Raw genomic sequence first — 15,582 nt, 5'->3', positions numbered from 1 at the left:
TCTGTCCGTGCATCTGTCTGTCTGTCTGTGTATCTATCTTGTGTATATAAAATATAAAAGAGAAGGAAAAAGTCAAAGACAACAGAAAAGGAAAGACAGAAGGAAATCAAGCTAATCTGATGATTAAAATACTTTATAAATTACAAAACAGCAAAAAATGGTAAAAAATCAACCCAAGACAACAGTAGAATACAACAAAAACCTTTATAACAAAAGAAGACAAAGACAAATAAAAGAATAGACATCCTAACTGAACCCAAACCAGGACTTACCACTAGTTTGGGGAAGCTCATTCCAACCAGGAAGTTGGCCGTCCAGTTGCAGCATCCGGCCACAGCCATGGCGGCGGGGCGGGGCCCCTGGGAGAACAGCTCGGCCACAATGAACCACGGGATGGGACCGGGGCCCATCTCAAACATGGCCACGAACAGCATGACGGCGACGATGGCCATGTAGCTCATAACGGGAATGTCCTTCTGCTCAGACAGAGAGACAGAGAGAGAGAGAGAGAGAGAGAGAGAGGAAGAGGAAGACAAGAAAATAAATAATGACATCTAATGAAGACACAGTTCTTACTGACTTTGAAGGTTGTTCATAACCTTTGATAATTACTTTATTCAATCTGCTCTGTGTTCTTTGTAACCAAACGAAAGAGTAACGCCTTGTGATTTAAAGACATATGTGCAACATACTGCACATATGTTTTATGTATTACTTTGTTGGGAAGGACTTATTGGAGTTTTGAGATCAATCTCAAAGTCCAAATTCTGAGTTTAAAGCCGTAGTAATTAGTAGTTTTATCGGAAAGTTAAAGGGACAGTTCATCCCAACATTACCATAATGTTGAACTCACCAGCAGGAGGGAGATGGTCATGAGCACAGCGCTGATCGCCATTCCTCCCAATCCCAGGAGGTGCAGCGTCCTTCGTCCCGCCTTCTCCACCAGGAAGAGCTGCAGGACAAGACACATGGGGTCGGTGATGAGCCGCTGAACAATGCACAAAAAAACCACACGCAGGGAGAAAGACAAACAGGCCGGTGTCACTCACAGAAACCACGGTGAAGACGACATTGACGATGCCTGCTCCGATGGTGGCGTAGATGGGCTGCTTCACGCCGGCTGACTCAAAGATGCCCGTCGAGTAGTAGAACACCTGAGGGGACACGGAGAGGAGAAAATACACGTTTTATAACTAAATTCAAATAAATGTGTTTTATGTTATTTTTAGGGCTGGGCAAGTTAACGCGTTATTATCGCGTTAACGCATTCATTAATTAACGCCGACAATTATTTTATTGCGCGTTAACGCAGTTTTTTTTTTTATTACTAAGCGGACATGTTGAACACCAGAACCGGCTGGCAGTGAGCGGTGAACAGCTGTTTGTGTGGCGTCACTTCCGTCTCTTCCTGTTTCCTTCACCTACATTCCCCTGGGTCCTAAGTCCCTCCATGTACAGCTTCTTATCACCCTCTATGTAACAACGTACATTTATAACAAATACCACACATATTACGGTAATCAGCTTTGCATATGTGTCTGACCAAAATACCAAAAATAGCAAAAACTAATTATTTTTTTAGAGTTTTTAAAGTGTTTTTGTTTGGAATATGTATAATCAGCATATCATTTAGTTATCGCTACTGAGAATTTATCAAACATAAAAAAAGGAAAAAACATGACGTTGAGAGGTTTCAGATTTCAAATTGCATCTCTTACACACATAAAGTTATGAACACTGGCTGAATATCTATTATCACAATCATTATAACTGTATTATAACTGCTACTGTGTAAAGGGAATACTGCTGTTAAAAAGAACCTTATTTGTCTAAAGTGTTTGCAAGTCAAATATTATTGCACTTTTGTTCATATAGCAGTACTTTTAAAATAAAAGTGCGCAATACACTACTTTTGAATTCATTATTGAATGTTGCACTTAACAATGCGATTAAAAATTGTAATCGTTGCCCAGCACTAGTTATTTTCTTGAGCACCTCCAGCTGATTTTTCATAGTTTCTAAACCACGCTAATGACAATTCTTATTCACATTTTAAGGTATTTACCGTAATTCCTATTCAGAGCCAATTTAAGTAAGGTCCAATCACATAATCATGTTCAAAACACAACCGACCCCTGACTCAAGAAACAAGAACCTGACTCTTCAAAGTCTTACTGCAGTAAAAGTGAAGGAAGTGAAAGTACTCATCATGCAGAATTTCTCATTTCAGAATAATGCATATTATATTATTGGACTATAATTATTGATGCATTAATGTGTTCAGCACTTTACTGTTGCAGCTGGTAAAGGTTATGCTGATTTTAAATACTTAAGATACGTAAGAGTGGAGTAGATGTGTAGCAAAAGATGGAAATACTCAAGTAAGTACCTCAAAATTCCATGTAAGTATAGTACTTGAGTAAATGTACTTAGTTACTTTCCACCACTGCTTAACAGGTGACATTAATGCTTTAACTGTAATATGTACTGTATGTGTATGTGTTGATTTATTATGTGTATTTTTTGAAGTAGACCAGAGGAACGAGTAGATGTTGACAGAGTGTATAAGTGTGTATTTGTATGTATGTGTGTGTGTGTGTGTGTGTGTGTGTGTGTGTGTGTGTGTGGACATGCTGCCTGCTGCTGACTCACAGCGTTGATCCCTGACAGCTGCTGGGAGAGCTGCAGCATGACGGCGATGAGGAGTGGCTGTCGATACGCCGGCGAGCGGAAGAGCTCGAGGATGGTCACCTTCTTCTCCATGGCCATCTTGGCGCTCTCCTCCTTCATCTCCTGCAGGTCTTTGCTCACGTTCTCGCTACCGCGCAGGCGCACCAGCGCTGTCAACAGAACGCAAACAAATGATGACCATGTGATCGCAATATCCCTGTTTTGAGTTGAGGCGTGAAACTCTCATCCCTCACCTTTCAACTCATTTCTTTGTAGCTCTCCAATGGATTATATCCAATAAAGTTATAAAAAAAAAAAAGTAAAAACGCCACTATTAGATTTTTATCTATGGCAACCTCTACTGGTTGTACAAGAGAAGACAATGTGGTAGACAGACCACCTCAAACCCCACACATCTGACCCAAGGACACTGACATGAATTGCCATTGTTCAGCAGGACTGTCTGATCTCCTACAAACTCATTTTAAAGGCGCTTTAATCACATACAAATCCCACACACGGCGGCTTTAAAGTGGCCAAATACTCGTACGGTATACTGACTCATATTATCCTAAAACTCTGCAGTGACACAATCAGTTCAGTGACCTGTTAGTCGCCCTTTTTGGTTCAGCTGTTAGTCAACAAGAGGCGCATCAGATTCTTTATCTTCACAAAGAAAAGAGCAGAAAAAACAAATTTTGCTGTCAACACCACAAACGCCACACAGTCGCAAACTATGACGTGGCTGCTAACTGGCCATGTGTTTGTGTCAGATGAGCAGTGTGAAGGAGAAGTGGGTCAGAGCCTGAGAGTCGACCCCGACAGGCTGCAGTGTGTTGAACAGATGCCAAAACCTTCTGCCTGTTCAAGGACTCTTTGAAGCTGCGAAATGATCCCGTCTCACCTGATCTCACCCTGTGTACCTGTTAAGTATCGATGTCTCCCAGTCTCTCGGTTTTCTGGGTTAGCGTTTCTGTTTTTCGCACTCATTCATCGGCTCTTTTTCTGCCTTGGACACGTCTGTCTTTCTCTTTTTCCTTCATTACTTCGTAGTTTTGTAGCAGTGATCAAAGCAGTGGTTACTGTAGAATAAGCAGTGGTAGTAGTACAGATGGTAGAGGTGACAGCAGCAGCAGTACAAGTAGATGTGTTCATAGTTGTAGCAGTAATAGCAGCGGTAGAAGTAGTAGTAGACTTGGTTTTAGTGGTGGCAGTAAAGGCAATGCCTGCAGCACAATGTTCTAGTGGCGCTGTAGAAATGGAAATAGTTGCAGTAATAGCAGCCTAAATGGCAGTGGTATAGCAGTAACAGTAGTACTATTGTAAGTAGAAGCAGAAGTATCGTCAGTAGAAGAAGTAGTATTGTCAATAGAAGCAATATTATCGTCTGTGGAAGAAGTAGTATTGTCAAGCAGAAGTATCGTAGCAGTATCAGTGCGTACCTTTGCGTGCTTCCTCCTCCTGTTTCAGGTTGATGAGCAGGAAGCGAGGGCTCTCTGGACAGAAGGGCAGCAGGATGCACTGCAGCACAGCCGGGGCCACCGTGAGGGACAGCAGCAGGGGCCACAGCTTGGCTGAGCCCAGCAGAGCCTCCAGACCAAAGATCTAAACACCAAGAGCCACAACAGCTGGATCAGAGTCACAGCAAAGCTGATTAATCCATCTAAAGTCAAAATCTGTGGTGTAGCTAACTGGATTATATAGTAAGAAATGGTATAAATCCACATCTGTTGGGTCATTAAACGTGAGGTTCCTGCTGACCTGAGCGATCAGGATGCCCACCACCACACCGAGCTGGTGGAGAGTGCCGAAGGCCCCACGGAGGGGCGTGGGTGACACCTCGCCCACATACATGGGGGTCAGGCCGGTGAAGAGACCGCAGAAGAGGCCGATGACCAGGCGACCGGCGATCACCATCTCATAGGACGAGCAGATGGTGGAGAAGCCCATGAGGAGGCCACCGATCACCGCCAGGCTGTTCACCAGGAACATGGAGCGACGCCTGAGGAGGAGGAGGAGGAGGAGGAGGAGAGCATCAGTTTCTTTTACTGAGAAAAAAATGGTTTTAGTTTTGGGAAGAGCTCAGAGGCTCACAGGCTCAAAGCAGTTCTTGAAATAGTCACAAAATGCTTGTTTATTTCGGGACTACATACAAAATGAAAATTAGATTTAGGCAACAAAACCACCTAGCCTGACTTTAGAAATCACTGTATCTGTTTGTTGTATCTGGAAAACACATTCATGGCAGCGGTGAAAACATCAGGCTCACCACAGAAAGAAAGAAACTGATTGCGTTTTGATGCACAGGGTAAAACTCAGAGGCAAATGGAGGAACGGAGGAACATTAGAGCCGAGCAGCGGTCTTAAAGACAGACATCCTCCACGAGCTTAATTAGGACTAATGGCTTGTGACAGCTCAGCTGAACCACACAGGAAACACACAGAGCCATGAAGGGAACAACAAAAGCCCCAAAGCAAATACCGGATAATGACATTGAATATGTCCCAGAATAACCCCGATAATCAAGATGCAAAACAGACATTTCTACCTGTGCATTCAACAGACCGTATGACATTTGATTCCCTACCTGCCAAAACGGTTTGCCATGACGCCCACGCTGAAGGAGCCCACCATGCCGCCCACACTGAAGATGGCGACGGAGACGCTCCAGACGATGGTGCAGACCCCCGGCGTGATGGGCACGCCATAACGCTCTACCCAGGTATCGTTGAAGAAAGATCGCAGTTTCTGGTGGCAGGGAGAGATGAACAAACAGATAAATCTTTCCTGTATTCAAAGACAGAAGTGCACTGAGGTCTGCAGACAGTCATCGTAGTATTAGTAGTAGTACTGGCAGAATGGATAACAGTAGACATAGTAGTATTGTCAGTAGTTGCAGCAGTTTTAGCAGCTTGAATAGCAGTAGTATAACAACAGTAGTACTATTGTATATAGAAGCATTAGTATTGTCAGTAGAAGAAGTAGTTTCGTCAGTAGAAGAAGTAGTATTGCAAGTAGAAGCAGAAGTATCATCAGTAGAATAAGTAGTATTGGTAGTAGTAGAAGTAGTTTCATCAGTAGAAGAAGTATCTTCAGGAGAAGAAGTATTATTATAAGTAGAAGCAGACGTATTGCAGCCGAAGAAGTAGTATTGCAAGTAGAAGCAGAAGTATCGTCAGTAGAAGAAGTAGTATTGGTAGTAGAAGCAGTAGTATCATCATTTTTAGAAGTAGTTTCATCAGTAGAAGAAGTATCTTCAGTAGAAGAAGTATTATTATAAGTAGAAGCAGATGTATTGCTGTAGGGAAAGTCTTTAAGCTTTAAATCTGTTCTACTCAATAATCCGATGTAAAGCTGCACCACTCCTCTCTTATCTCTTTGGTTTTGGTTTTTCAGGCATCAATCACCAGCTGGGTTGTTTGACTTCACGTCACATGATTTGCAGATGTTTACCTTTACAAATAGCTGCTGTTCACATCTGGAGAAGCTAAGGTTCAGACTGCGTGCATGTTCAGCCAGAGAGCCTTCAGATTTAGGCAACAAACACACTTGTGATGTGAAATACCAACTGACCACCAACCTGCTCCGGAGCGTTGATGACTCCCGTGTTGTAACCAAACTGCAGAGATCCGATGACAGCCGTGCCGAGAGAGAACAGGAGATAACCTGTTACCTGCTTTTCCTGCAGCGAGAGAGAAGGAGGAGACAATGTCAGGAAGAAGAGGAAAAGAAGAAGCGTGAAGAAAGCAAACATAAAATGGAGACGGATGCGGAGATAAAAGTAAAGGTGGAGGAAGGAGACAAAGAGAGAGAGACATAATGAACATGAAATCTGAGCTCATAATGAGATTTCCAGTAATTGCGGCCGGAATACAGATTCAATAAAACTGTGATGCTGACGGCAGACAGGTCAGTGACGCATGAACAATAATATCAGACATCATGTTTATACTAGAATCCTCATGACACATCGGCTCTTAATGCTTTTCATGTAAACATCAGAGTATCTGTCATGAATAATGAGTTGAGTAAAAACTATGAAGGTGAGACCAAAAACAGTTGTTTTTCCTGCACTTGTCAATTTTGAGATTTTAGTATATTTTGCATCCAGAACACACATTTAGTTGTTGATTTTAATACTTTATCTGTTTGCGTCTGTAGATTTCTCCTAAAATCACCAAAAGTTAACATTAGATAAAGCCTCGTTTGAATATTTTAACATAACGTTTCATAAAACTTGTAATACAATACATATTTGTCCTAATGTGAGTAATGAAGTGGTGAAGATTCATGGTGATATCTGTGAGTTCATGTTGTGACCCTATTCACCTGTAGAGTCTCTAAATGTCTGTAATGGAACTAAACGTCTCTTTAAAGGACGTTTCCTCTAAATGAGTTTGTTCTCAGACTCTGATGATAAATCTCCACTTCAGCAGCTCTTACATTCACCAAACTTCACTCGTTCATTCCTCTCTGTGTGCTGAAGGTTCACACAGAGGGGTTTGTTCACACATCACTCACACACTCATTTATACAACGTTTTATTAATAAAAACATTATGAAAATAGATGTTTGTGATTTTTCCTATTTATTGAATGATACAAAGAGGTAAACAACATTCCCTCTGTAAAAACCTTTGACTCTGATAAATAAACAAAAGGAAACCTGGCTTTATCCAAAGTTCAGTATTATGTTCTGAATGAAATGTATGCAAATTAGCACATATTTAATTATATAATGCCTCATTTGCATATCTAAACATAACGGGGAAATTTCATGGCATGTATTATTATCATTATTATTCTTTTTACCCTGTTCACCTTGGGTGTCGAGACACCCGACAACAAAATTAAACCTGAGATGAACTACAGAATGTATTATTTCCATTCAACCTTGGAGGCTTTCAAGGTAAAGCAACTGTCTCTGTGATCGACTGCTTTTTCTTTTTCAAACATAAATCCGCTCAATGCAGATGAAATTCAATAAAGAAGCCGTCCACCTGATTCGGAGCCCCGGCCCCCATAACGCCATCGATTCATCTCCTCGTAATGAGATCAGTATCAAAGGAGCCGCCACTGGCGTCATGACGGTGAGATTAACGTCTGAGCCTCTGTGAGCCTCCATCAGATGCATTCATAGTAAATAACGATGAGCGTGTGTCATTTTCAAAAAGCAGATGGATGCTGGTGTTTGAAAGTGGTTTAGTTTCTCCAGAAGTATCAGGAATGTTCATTTACATTTAGCAGTGGAGTTACTGGAGGTCAACAAAGATCAAAGATCTAGATTAATCTCATATATACTTATATTTATATTAAAATCCCGGCGGGTCAAGTTGGGTCACAGCAGCGTAAATTAGGCCACTGTGTCTTTGTTTCCGCTGGTGTCTGTAAGTCAGTATTAAAAAGGGACTCGCTGCTGATGCGGCAGAATGTGCAGCTGTTATATGAGACAGTATGGACGCCTGGAGAGGCCTCAGGTGATCCGCTGCCCTTGGTACGACATCACCAGCGCGAGGTCAGGTAATATTAGCGTAGACTGCACTTCTCAAGATTCACTGTAGCCAGATGGGCGTCGGCCACAGAGGACCAATCAGAGGACGAGAGAGAGAAACACGTAGGCTATGGGAAATGATTTGAAGGGCAAAGTGGGTTTATTTAAAGGAGCGATTGGAAAAGCTCAGCATGATTTATCTTACGTTCTGCAGTCGATTCGAAGGCCAGAAATAAGGTAATAAAACTATATAAGCAGGTAGATAGAGGTGAAATGGAAGCACTTCATTTTTTTAGGGACCCTGGTTGTAAAAATGTCACATTTACTTTCTCTGCAAACATCTCAGAAACTCCCCGTTTCAGCCTTGAAATGAACCAGCGAGCCGTGAGATGAGTCATGACGCCTTTTAAATAAGTGATAACACACGAGGAGGCGTCCTGATGTGTGACCATAACGGATGAGGTGGAGGAGGGAACAGAATCTTTCACCTGTGACATGTTAGTTTGTGCCTGAAGCAAAGCTACAGCAGGAGTCAGTCACTCCTAAACCTTCTCGGTCTTTGTCTTAAAGACTTTGTCTGTAAACATCTCAGATCTTTGCGTTCATCCGGTGAATCAACCTCTTTCTAAGACCAAGATGTTTTCCAGCTCTCAAGGTTAATGAAATCTTCTCTTAGGACAAAAAGCCTTTTCACTGTTTTTGCTGCCTCCCTTCATTTGCATAAATTCCCTGAATACGTTCCCTGAGGATTTCGGTGACATTTACGAGCGATCAATAATCCGGTCAGCCGACACAGACTAACAGCCGCTACATTTATCTGGGTCCGTCTGCAAACGCACTGATGTCTGCTCTTGATGTGGATCTCAGAATCTCGTCTTTATATTTTCTCTCATCAATAAATTCTTCAAATTCAGTAAAGATAAATTCTAACAACATTTTAAAAAGATTATAAAATATATATAGTGGTTCAGAATGAATGCACTGTACCTTCACCAAAGTAATCTGGAAAACAGATTACATCATTTCTATTTTAATCCCAGTCTGCGTCCAAAGACGTTTGGTAGGGCTGGGAGATAAAAAATGTATATATCAATAACGACACACACACACACACACACACACACACACACACACACACACACACACACACACGGCTGTATAAATCCACCTTCCTCTTTTCTCTCTGTCTCCCTCATCGACTGTGTTTTGTTTTTTTGTCAAGTCACAGTGACTCAGTAGGAATGATTGGTCACATGACGGCAGCCTAAACGTGTCAGGTAAGGATCGATTACAACGGTGTGTGACGGGCCAAATACCAATTCAGCTGCTTTTTAGTGACACGTTACCATTTCTGTTTAGATCTTTCTGGGCATCTGTGAAGTGCAATCGAGTTTTATTATTTTGGTAACAAATCCTTTGTTCAAACAGCTGAAATCCTCTTTGATCTTATGATATATTACATATTATTGGATATCAATCATTTTAATATCAAAGGTGCTAACATGAAAAGGATTGCAAAAAAGAGCAAAAACACGACAGAAATCTAGGAATACAAGCTGAAGGATGTTCCACGAGGCATGGATTTAAGCTCCAGACGAACTTCTGCGTTTAGCCGCCTGCTGCAGAGCTCCCACATTTGATGAACAGATGCTGCGTTACTATGGTAACCGGTGTCATGATGACACCATTCCAGCCTAATACGTGTGTGGCCTTTGAGCTGGAACACTCAGATTTGACAAAAAGTCAACAGGATTTCTTTTTTTCTGGTGTCTGCACATGAAAAACAATGGAACCAACTGCCCTTATTAAACTCCACACTCTTCATTTATTATCTGAAAGCGATGTCGTTATCTTTCTGCTCACCTCAATAAAGCTGTCTCCCTTTCACTTTGCCCCCTCCATCCATCCATCCATCTACGAATGTCCATATCCCTCCCTCCCCCCTCCCTCCCTCCCTCCTTCCTTCCTTCCTTCCTTCCTTCGTCTCTGTGGCAACAGCCTGGAGGTAAGATTGTTAATGACACAGGCTGAAAAGAAACCACGGCACGTAACGCATGCACCCATGCAGCAGGGTCTCACACACTAAAGTGACACTATAGTTTACTGCAATGGTGCATGTGGGTGTGGACACACACACACACACACACACACACACACAGCCAGTAACTACATGTGACCTACATCCAGCCAGCAGCGAGACAATCAACTCAACTTTGGAGGAAACCAGGAGGAAGGGTGGATGTATCGAGCTGTTTTTGTGGATGAATTCGATAACGTTTCAGGCTGGACTTCAGCGGGAGGGTCGTGTGATGATGAGCTCGTCAATATTCAGCACGAGCCATGAGAGCAGGACGCCGAGTCAGAGCACGACAGGACGATGAATGTATAGAATACATATGCGTAGCAACACAATAACACACATTTGTGCTACTAAATTTACTACTACACATTATTCATGGATGGATGGATTTCTGACGGGGTCTACCAGGCTCAGGCCCAGGGGCCCAAAGTGTCAAGGACCCCTGGCCTTCACAAAATGTCAATCAAAGAGACACGTAGTTACCAGAAAGAGACTCCAAATGCCCACATAATCATAAAACTACTACAAAGAGAACCAACAAGACCAAAACAACTCGAAAGAGAAGCCAAACAGCTGCAACAGACACAATGAGACCACAAAGAGACATAACATGAACACAAACCACACACAAAAAGATAAAAAACAACTACAGAAAGAAATGACCACAGAAAGACCAAACCGATGGCAAAGTCACACAACATGGCCAAAAAGAGAGCAACTACAAAAGAGACACAAAACAACTACAAAGAAAAACAAAACTACAAAGAGACACAAAACGACTGCAAAAAGGTCCAAAACAATTATGGAGAAAATATAACAACATAGATACAAAATAACCACAAAGAGGCACAAAATAACTAAAAAAGAGACAAAACAACCACAACGTCCTGCTCCTATCATCTACGTTTTAACACACAACAGCATTGAGATCAAAATATCTTTTACAGCCGAGAGAGAGAAACACACAGCCAGACAGAAACGAAGGACAAATATATTCAACAAATAATTAATAATATTAATAATGAAGAAACAAACAAAAGCACATTTACATAGAACGACCACAGCCAGACATTGTAGCACCAGAGTAAAATCACCGACATCACCAAATAGATTCACTACTTCTAATTTGACGTTCTACCGCTCCCTCGAGCAAACCCCAGAGGAAGGGTGTCAACATGGGTACGTGCAGAGAGTATCGTCATAGGGATGACCGCGGCTCACTGGGTTAAGAGGGTTGTCTGATCCTCGACTGGGACGCGTCATGTGTCCCTGAGCAAGACACTGAACCCCCGGCTCCCTGGGCGCCTGTCATTGGCAGCCCACTGCTCCCATACAGGGATGGTCAAATGCAGAAGGCAAATTTCGTGTATATGACAATAAAAATGATTTCTTCTTGGTTTCATAGTAAGAGAGATAAAGTGGGCTTTTTTAGTTGTGAAGAGGCGTCTTGTATCTGCATTGCATTCTGGTCTATTTTCTGCTATACTAAGCCTTCTCAATAACGCATCTATCATCATATTCATATAGTGTTTACTCTGTTGCTTTGCATTGAAGGAATATTTTCTGCAATCAACGCTTTTCAAGATATTTTGTTTGATCTGTGTTTGCAGAAGAAATGCAAGTTTGAACATTACTTTATAACCTTGAATCCTAAATCTAAGTCTATCTAAAGCTGCCTGCTTGATAAATTAGTCAAATTAAAATGATTTTTCTCTTCTGTCTCTTGTTTTTGGTCCACAATATCAAAACGAAGGCATGCACACTGAAGAGAACATCACAAACATGATGTGTCTCACGTCTGCAGCAGTGGGTGACACAGAGTTGTAACGGCAAACATACAGACTCACAACGCCCTCTCACGTTATGTAGAAACACTCCTTACACATGCAGTATTCACATATCACAACTCCAGTGAACTCTAGAGTGGTAAAGACAGACTGGAGTCACAATGATAAAATACATTTCCTTTAAAAAACAAAACAATCCACCTCTAAACAAAACCACATCCGGATCTCAATAGAATATGAAGAAAGACAGAAATCACTTACCTTTCCTTCCATCTTCTGGTATACAGTCGGGAATTTTTACTCCAACTGATGCAGACCTTCAGGTGGTGGTTGAGAGAAAAAAGATTTGCAGGACCCGCCCGCCTGCGCGCACAGCTGCAGGAAAAGAAACACACCACATTAGGCGCTGTCCGTGGTACCAGCCGGCTCTGCCGGGCAGGACACGACCGCTCTCCCGTCCTTCACCCTCTCACTACTAATCGATATCATGCAGTTTGTATTGATCACTATTTAAAGCTATAAAGTACAGGACGTGGATGTAGATGACTCATTGTCCAGTTGACCTCTTTCTGTCTCAGTGAGACAGAAACTGGGCCACGAAAGGAGATTTTACGCATAAAAGCAGCAGAAACGTGACAAATGCAGCAGAACTCACCTGTCGTGACAAAGATAAGTCGGTGAGCTGCAGCAGAGCACCCTCCCTCCTTTACTCTCGGAATTCGTCTCACACGGGAGCAGCGAGGAGAAACGCACGTAAACCGCACGTAAATGTTTTTATTATTTCATTCCCCCCCTCCCGTCTGCTCCATCAACCTATGAAAAACTGGAATGCTGGGATGCCGTGACGTGGCCCCGCCCCTCCGCTTCTACGTGCAGAAATCCGTGACTCATGTGCATCATCACCGCATCCCGTGAGGTGCAGGCGAGGCGCGCGACCACCTCCTATTATGGACGCGGACCTTTATTCGGTTACTTGGTCAGTTTAGATGACGAAACCGTGGGCGCATGCGCGGTAGGGCGGGTCCTAAAGGGTCTTGAGGGATTTGTGACACCCCCCCCATCACACCACTCCCTCCCTCGCGCTCTCGGTGTCCTCCTCGCCTTCCCATGATGCCTCTCGCTGGCGACCTTGACAGAAGCTGCAGGGTTGATGCCGATGCAGCGGATGCTGATGCAACTTGCTCAGATGATGATGCTCCAGTTGTACAATTGATTACCTTTCAAACATTATTATTTTTTCTCTTTGCATTTCGCAGACATCTTTTAAACAGCCACAACACGAGGAAACCGTCCATTTTAATGTGAAATAAAAGACGGATATATATGAAATAATGCTCACACTGCAGTTCTTCCAGTCTTGTGATTTGCTCGTGACTATAACAAAAGTCAGGTGACGGTGCATCACGCACGGTTTGTGTAGAAAGATTATGCAACAATTCAGCTGTGCCAGAATGAGTTGTGAAAAACTCTTAACTCAATTGTATCTGTTTCTTCTCTCAGTGATCAAAAGCTCCAGAAGAGATGCTAAACGGACCTCATGGTGAGATTATTTGTATGTTTCCAAGGTCAAGAATGAACATTTGAATTTAATGTTTTACAGTTGACATGGATGAGAAGTCCTGCGTGCAAACTAAATCTGCGGATGAAGATCATGTGATGTGATCAAAAGCTCCAGAACAGCTGGAATTTGTGTTTTTTTAACCTTAAATTTACTGTTTTTTTCTTCACTCTTTATGCTAAACTGCGTTTCATTGGCTCAGTGACTAAACTCTGTACTGTGACAATAAAGTTTAATCTAATCTTATGTTTTTGTCCTGTTTTGACACAAAGTGGCAAATTTTTCTGGTAAACTTTGAGGAGCCAAAGCTATGAGTTGTTTTATTTTTTATGTCTTTATTCTGAACAATTTTACTTCATATATTTAAACTTTACTTTGTACTGCCACTACATATTGCAATTGCACTTTGAAAAAATCTTTTAAATGTAACTTTTATTGATGCAAATGGGGTCATAGGATGGAGGGTTTTGCGTATTGTAAATATTAAGAAGCCCGCTGATGCAACTGTGATTTTAAGCTAAATAAATTAAAATCTATTTCCTTAGTTTCTTCGCTTTCTTGACAAATTGACAGGTTTTAACTGCAATGATTATACCTGTGACTTGGTGTCCTCGTATTGTATTTTATATATTCTTGTTGTATTTGTGTTTGTTGCTATATGGACTCATGAGTCTGGAATAAAAGTTGAATAATTAATATATCTTCACATCAATGTCAAAGAAACAGAACGATTAAACAAATGTTTAACATTAATATTTAATATCTGACCATTTAACTAAACTGTGGAGAAATAATAAATGTCACTTTTCAAAAGAAAAGAAAGCAGCTGCTCAAGACCCTCTGGTACCACTCACAGGGAGCCGTGTCCTGGTCTTTGGAGGACAGAGCTTTGTTGCATCTGTGGAAATCTGCAGAGAAAACAGAGCAAGAAGAAGAAGAAGAAGAAAAGTCAGAGGAGGAAATAAACGCCCAGTTTTTAATGTCCAAAGAATCAGCACTGGAACAGCAACACAGACTGTATATGAGAAGTGGACGCCATCTTGGATTACAGCGTTATCAACCTGTCAATCACATTAAGCCCCGCCCTAAAGCATACTCCTCTTTATGGTCCATTTGACTCTAAATTAACTATAATTTACTGAATGAACATCATGCTGTATTGAAGAAGACTTGAAACTAGAGATTGAGACCATGAACTCATGTTTACAATGTTTACTGAGGTAATAAATCAAGAGAGAAGTAGAGTCATTTTCTCATAGACTTCTATACAACCAGAGGAGTCGCCCCCTGGTGGACACTAGAGAGAATGCAGGTTTTAACTTAGATAAGTGAACAAATCGCTCCTCCTCCGTCTGACATAAGATGGCCAATCGTCAGCTATCCAGAAGGAACATTATTATTCTCCTGAAAGAGACACTCAAGAATATATGAAATAAGAAGGTAGAAACAAATGTTTATGCAAATTCATTCAGGGACTAAGATAAAATATCTGCCTCCTTTTTGTAAATTCAGCCCTTTTTATTGTCTGGTCAGGAAAACAAGGACAGTGAGACTTTATTAACTAAGGCGGTGAAGTGTTTGTTTACCCAGATAGTTCTGGAAACAGTTGCGGGTCTGGTTGGTGTTTGGGAAGTGAGAGTCGAATGGAGCCGTCCTGTAGTTCTTGATCTTCTCCTCCATCTTCAAGCTGCTGGACTTCTGCAGAGGATCAACACAGTGTGAGACACTCGAAACTGGGACCACACTGACTAGAGACACAGCAGAGAGACAGGAGACCACACTGACTAGAGACACAGCAGAGAGACAGGAGACCACACTGACTAGAGACACAGCAGAGAGACAGGGGACCACACTGACTAGAGACACAGCAGAGAGACAGGGGACCACACTGACTAGAGACACAGCAGAGAGACAGGGGACCACACTGAATAGAGACATACCAGAGAGAGAGGGGACCACACTGACTAGAGACACAGCAGAGAGACAGGGGACCACA

At 42.1% G+C, this 15,582-nt stretch overlaps 2 protein-coding genes across 2 annotated transcripts in view; both read right to left on the bottom strand.

The window, feature by feature from the left end:
- The window catches only part of LOC116399374 (solute carrier family 2, facilitated glucose transporter member 1-like), a 16,983-nt gene extending 4,137 nt beyond the window's left edge, over positions 1-12,846 (bottom strand). The window contains exons 1-10 of the mRNA XM_031876492.1: positions 12,684-12,846; positions 12,290-12,403; positions 6,252-6,353; positions 5,259-5,419; positions 4,432-4,672; positions 4,113-4,275; positions 2,653-2,840; positions 1,050-1,154; positions 854-952; positions 273-476 (exon numbers count right to left, since the gene is read on the bottom strand). Of these exons, the coding sequence (XP_031732352.1) occupies positions 273-476; positions 854-952; positions 1,050-1,154; positions 2,653-2,840; positions 4,113-4,275; positions 4,432-4,672; positions 5,259-5,419; positions 6,252-6,353; positions 12,290-12,301 (1,275 nt within the window). The 5' untranslated portion in view covers positions 12,302-12,403; positions 12,684-12,846. The remainder of the gene's footprint in view (positions 1-272; positions 477-853; positions 953-1,049; positions 1,155-2,652; positions 2,841-4,112; positions 4,276-4,431; positions 4,673-5,258; positions 5,420-6,251; positions 6,354-12,289; positions 12,404-12,683) is intronic.
- A 1,422-nt stretch (positions 12,847-14,268) lies between these two features.
- The window catches only part of LOC116399388 (cytochrome c oxidase subunit 6B1-like), a 1,564-nt gene continuing 250 nt past the window's right edge, over positions 14,269-15,582 (bottom strand). The window contains exons 2-3 of the mRNA XM_031876514.1: positions 15,173-15,284; positions 14,269-14,494 (exon numbers count right to left, since the gene is read on the bottom strand). Of these exons, the coding sequence (XP_031732374.1) occupies positions 14,394-14,494; positions 15,173-15,266 (195 nt within the window). The 5' untranslated portion in view covers positions 15,267-15,284 and the 3' untranslated portion in view covers positions 14,269-14,393. The remainder of the gene's footprint in view (positions 14,495-15,172; positions 15,285-15,582) is intronic.

This window comes from Anarrhichthys ocellatus, unplaced genomic scaffold, assembly GCF_004355925.1.
Source record: "Anarrhichthys ocellatus isolate YVR2014 unplaced genomic scaffold, GSC_Weel_1.0 scaffold110, whole genome shotgun sequence".
NCBI classification, from domain to species: Eukaryota; Metazoa; Chordata; class Actinopteri; order Perciformes; family Anarhichadidae; genus Anarrhichthys; species Anarrhichthys ocellatus.
This window is presented reverse-complemented; position numbering and strand designations above follow the sequence as displayed.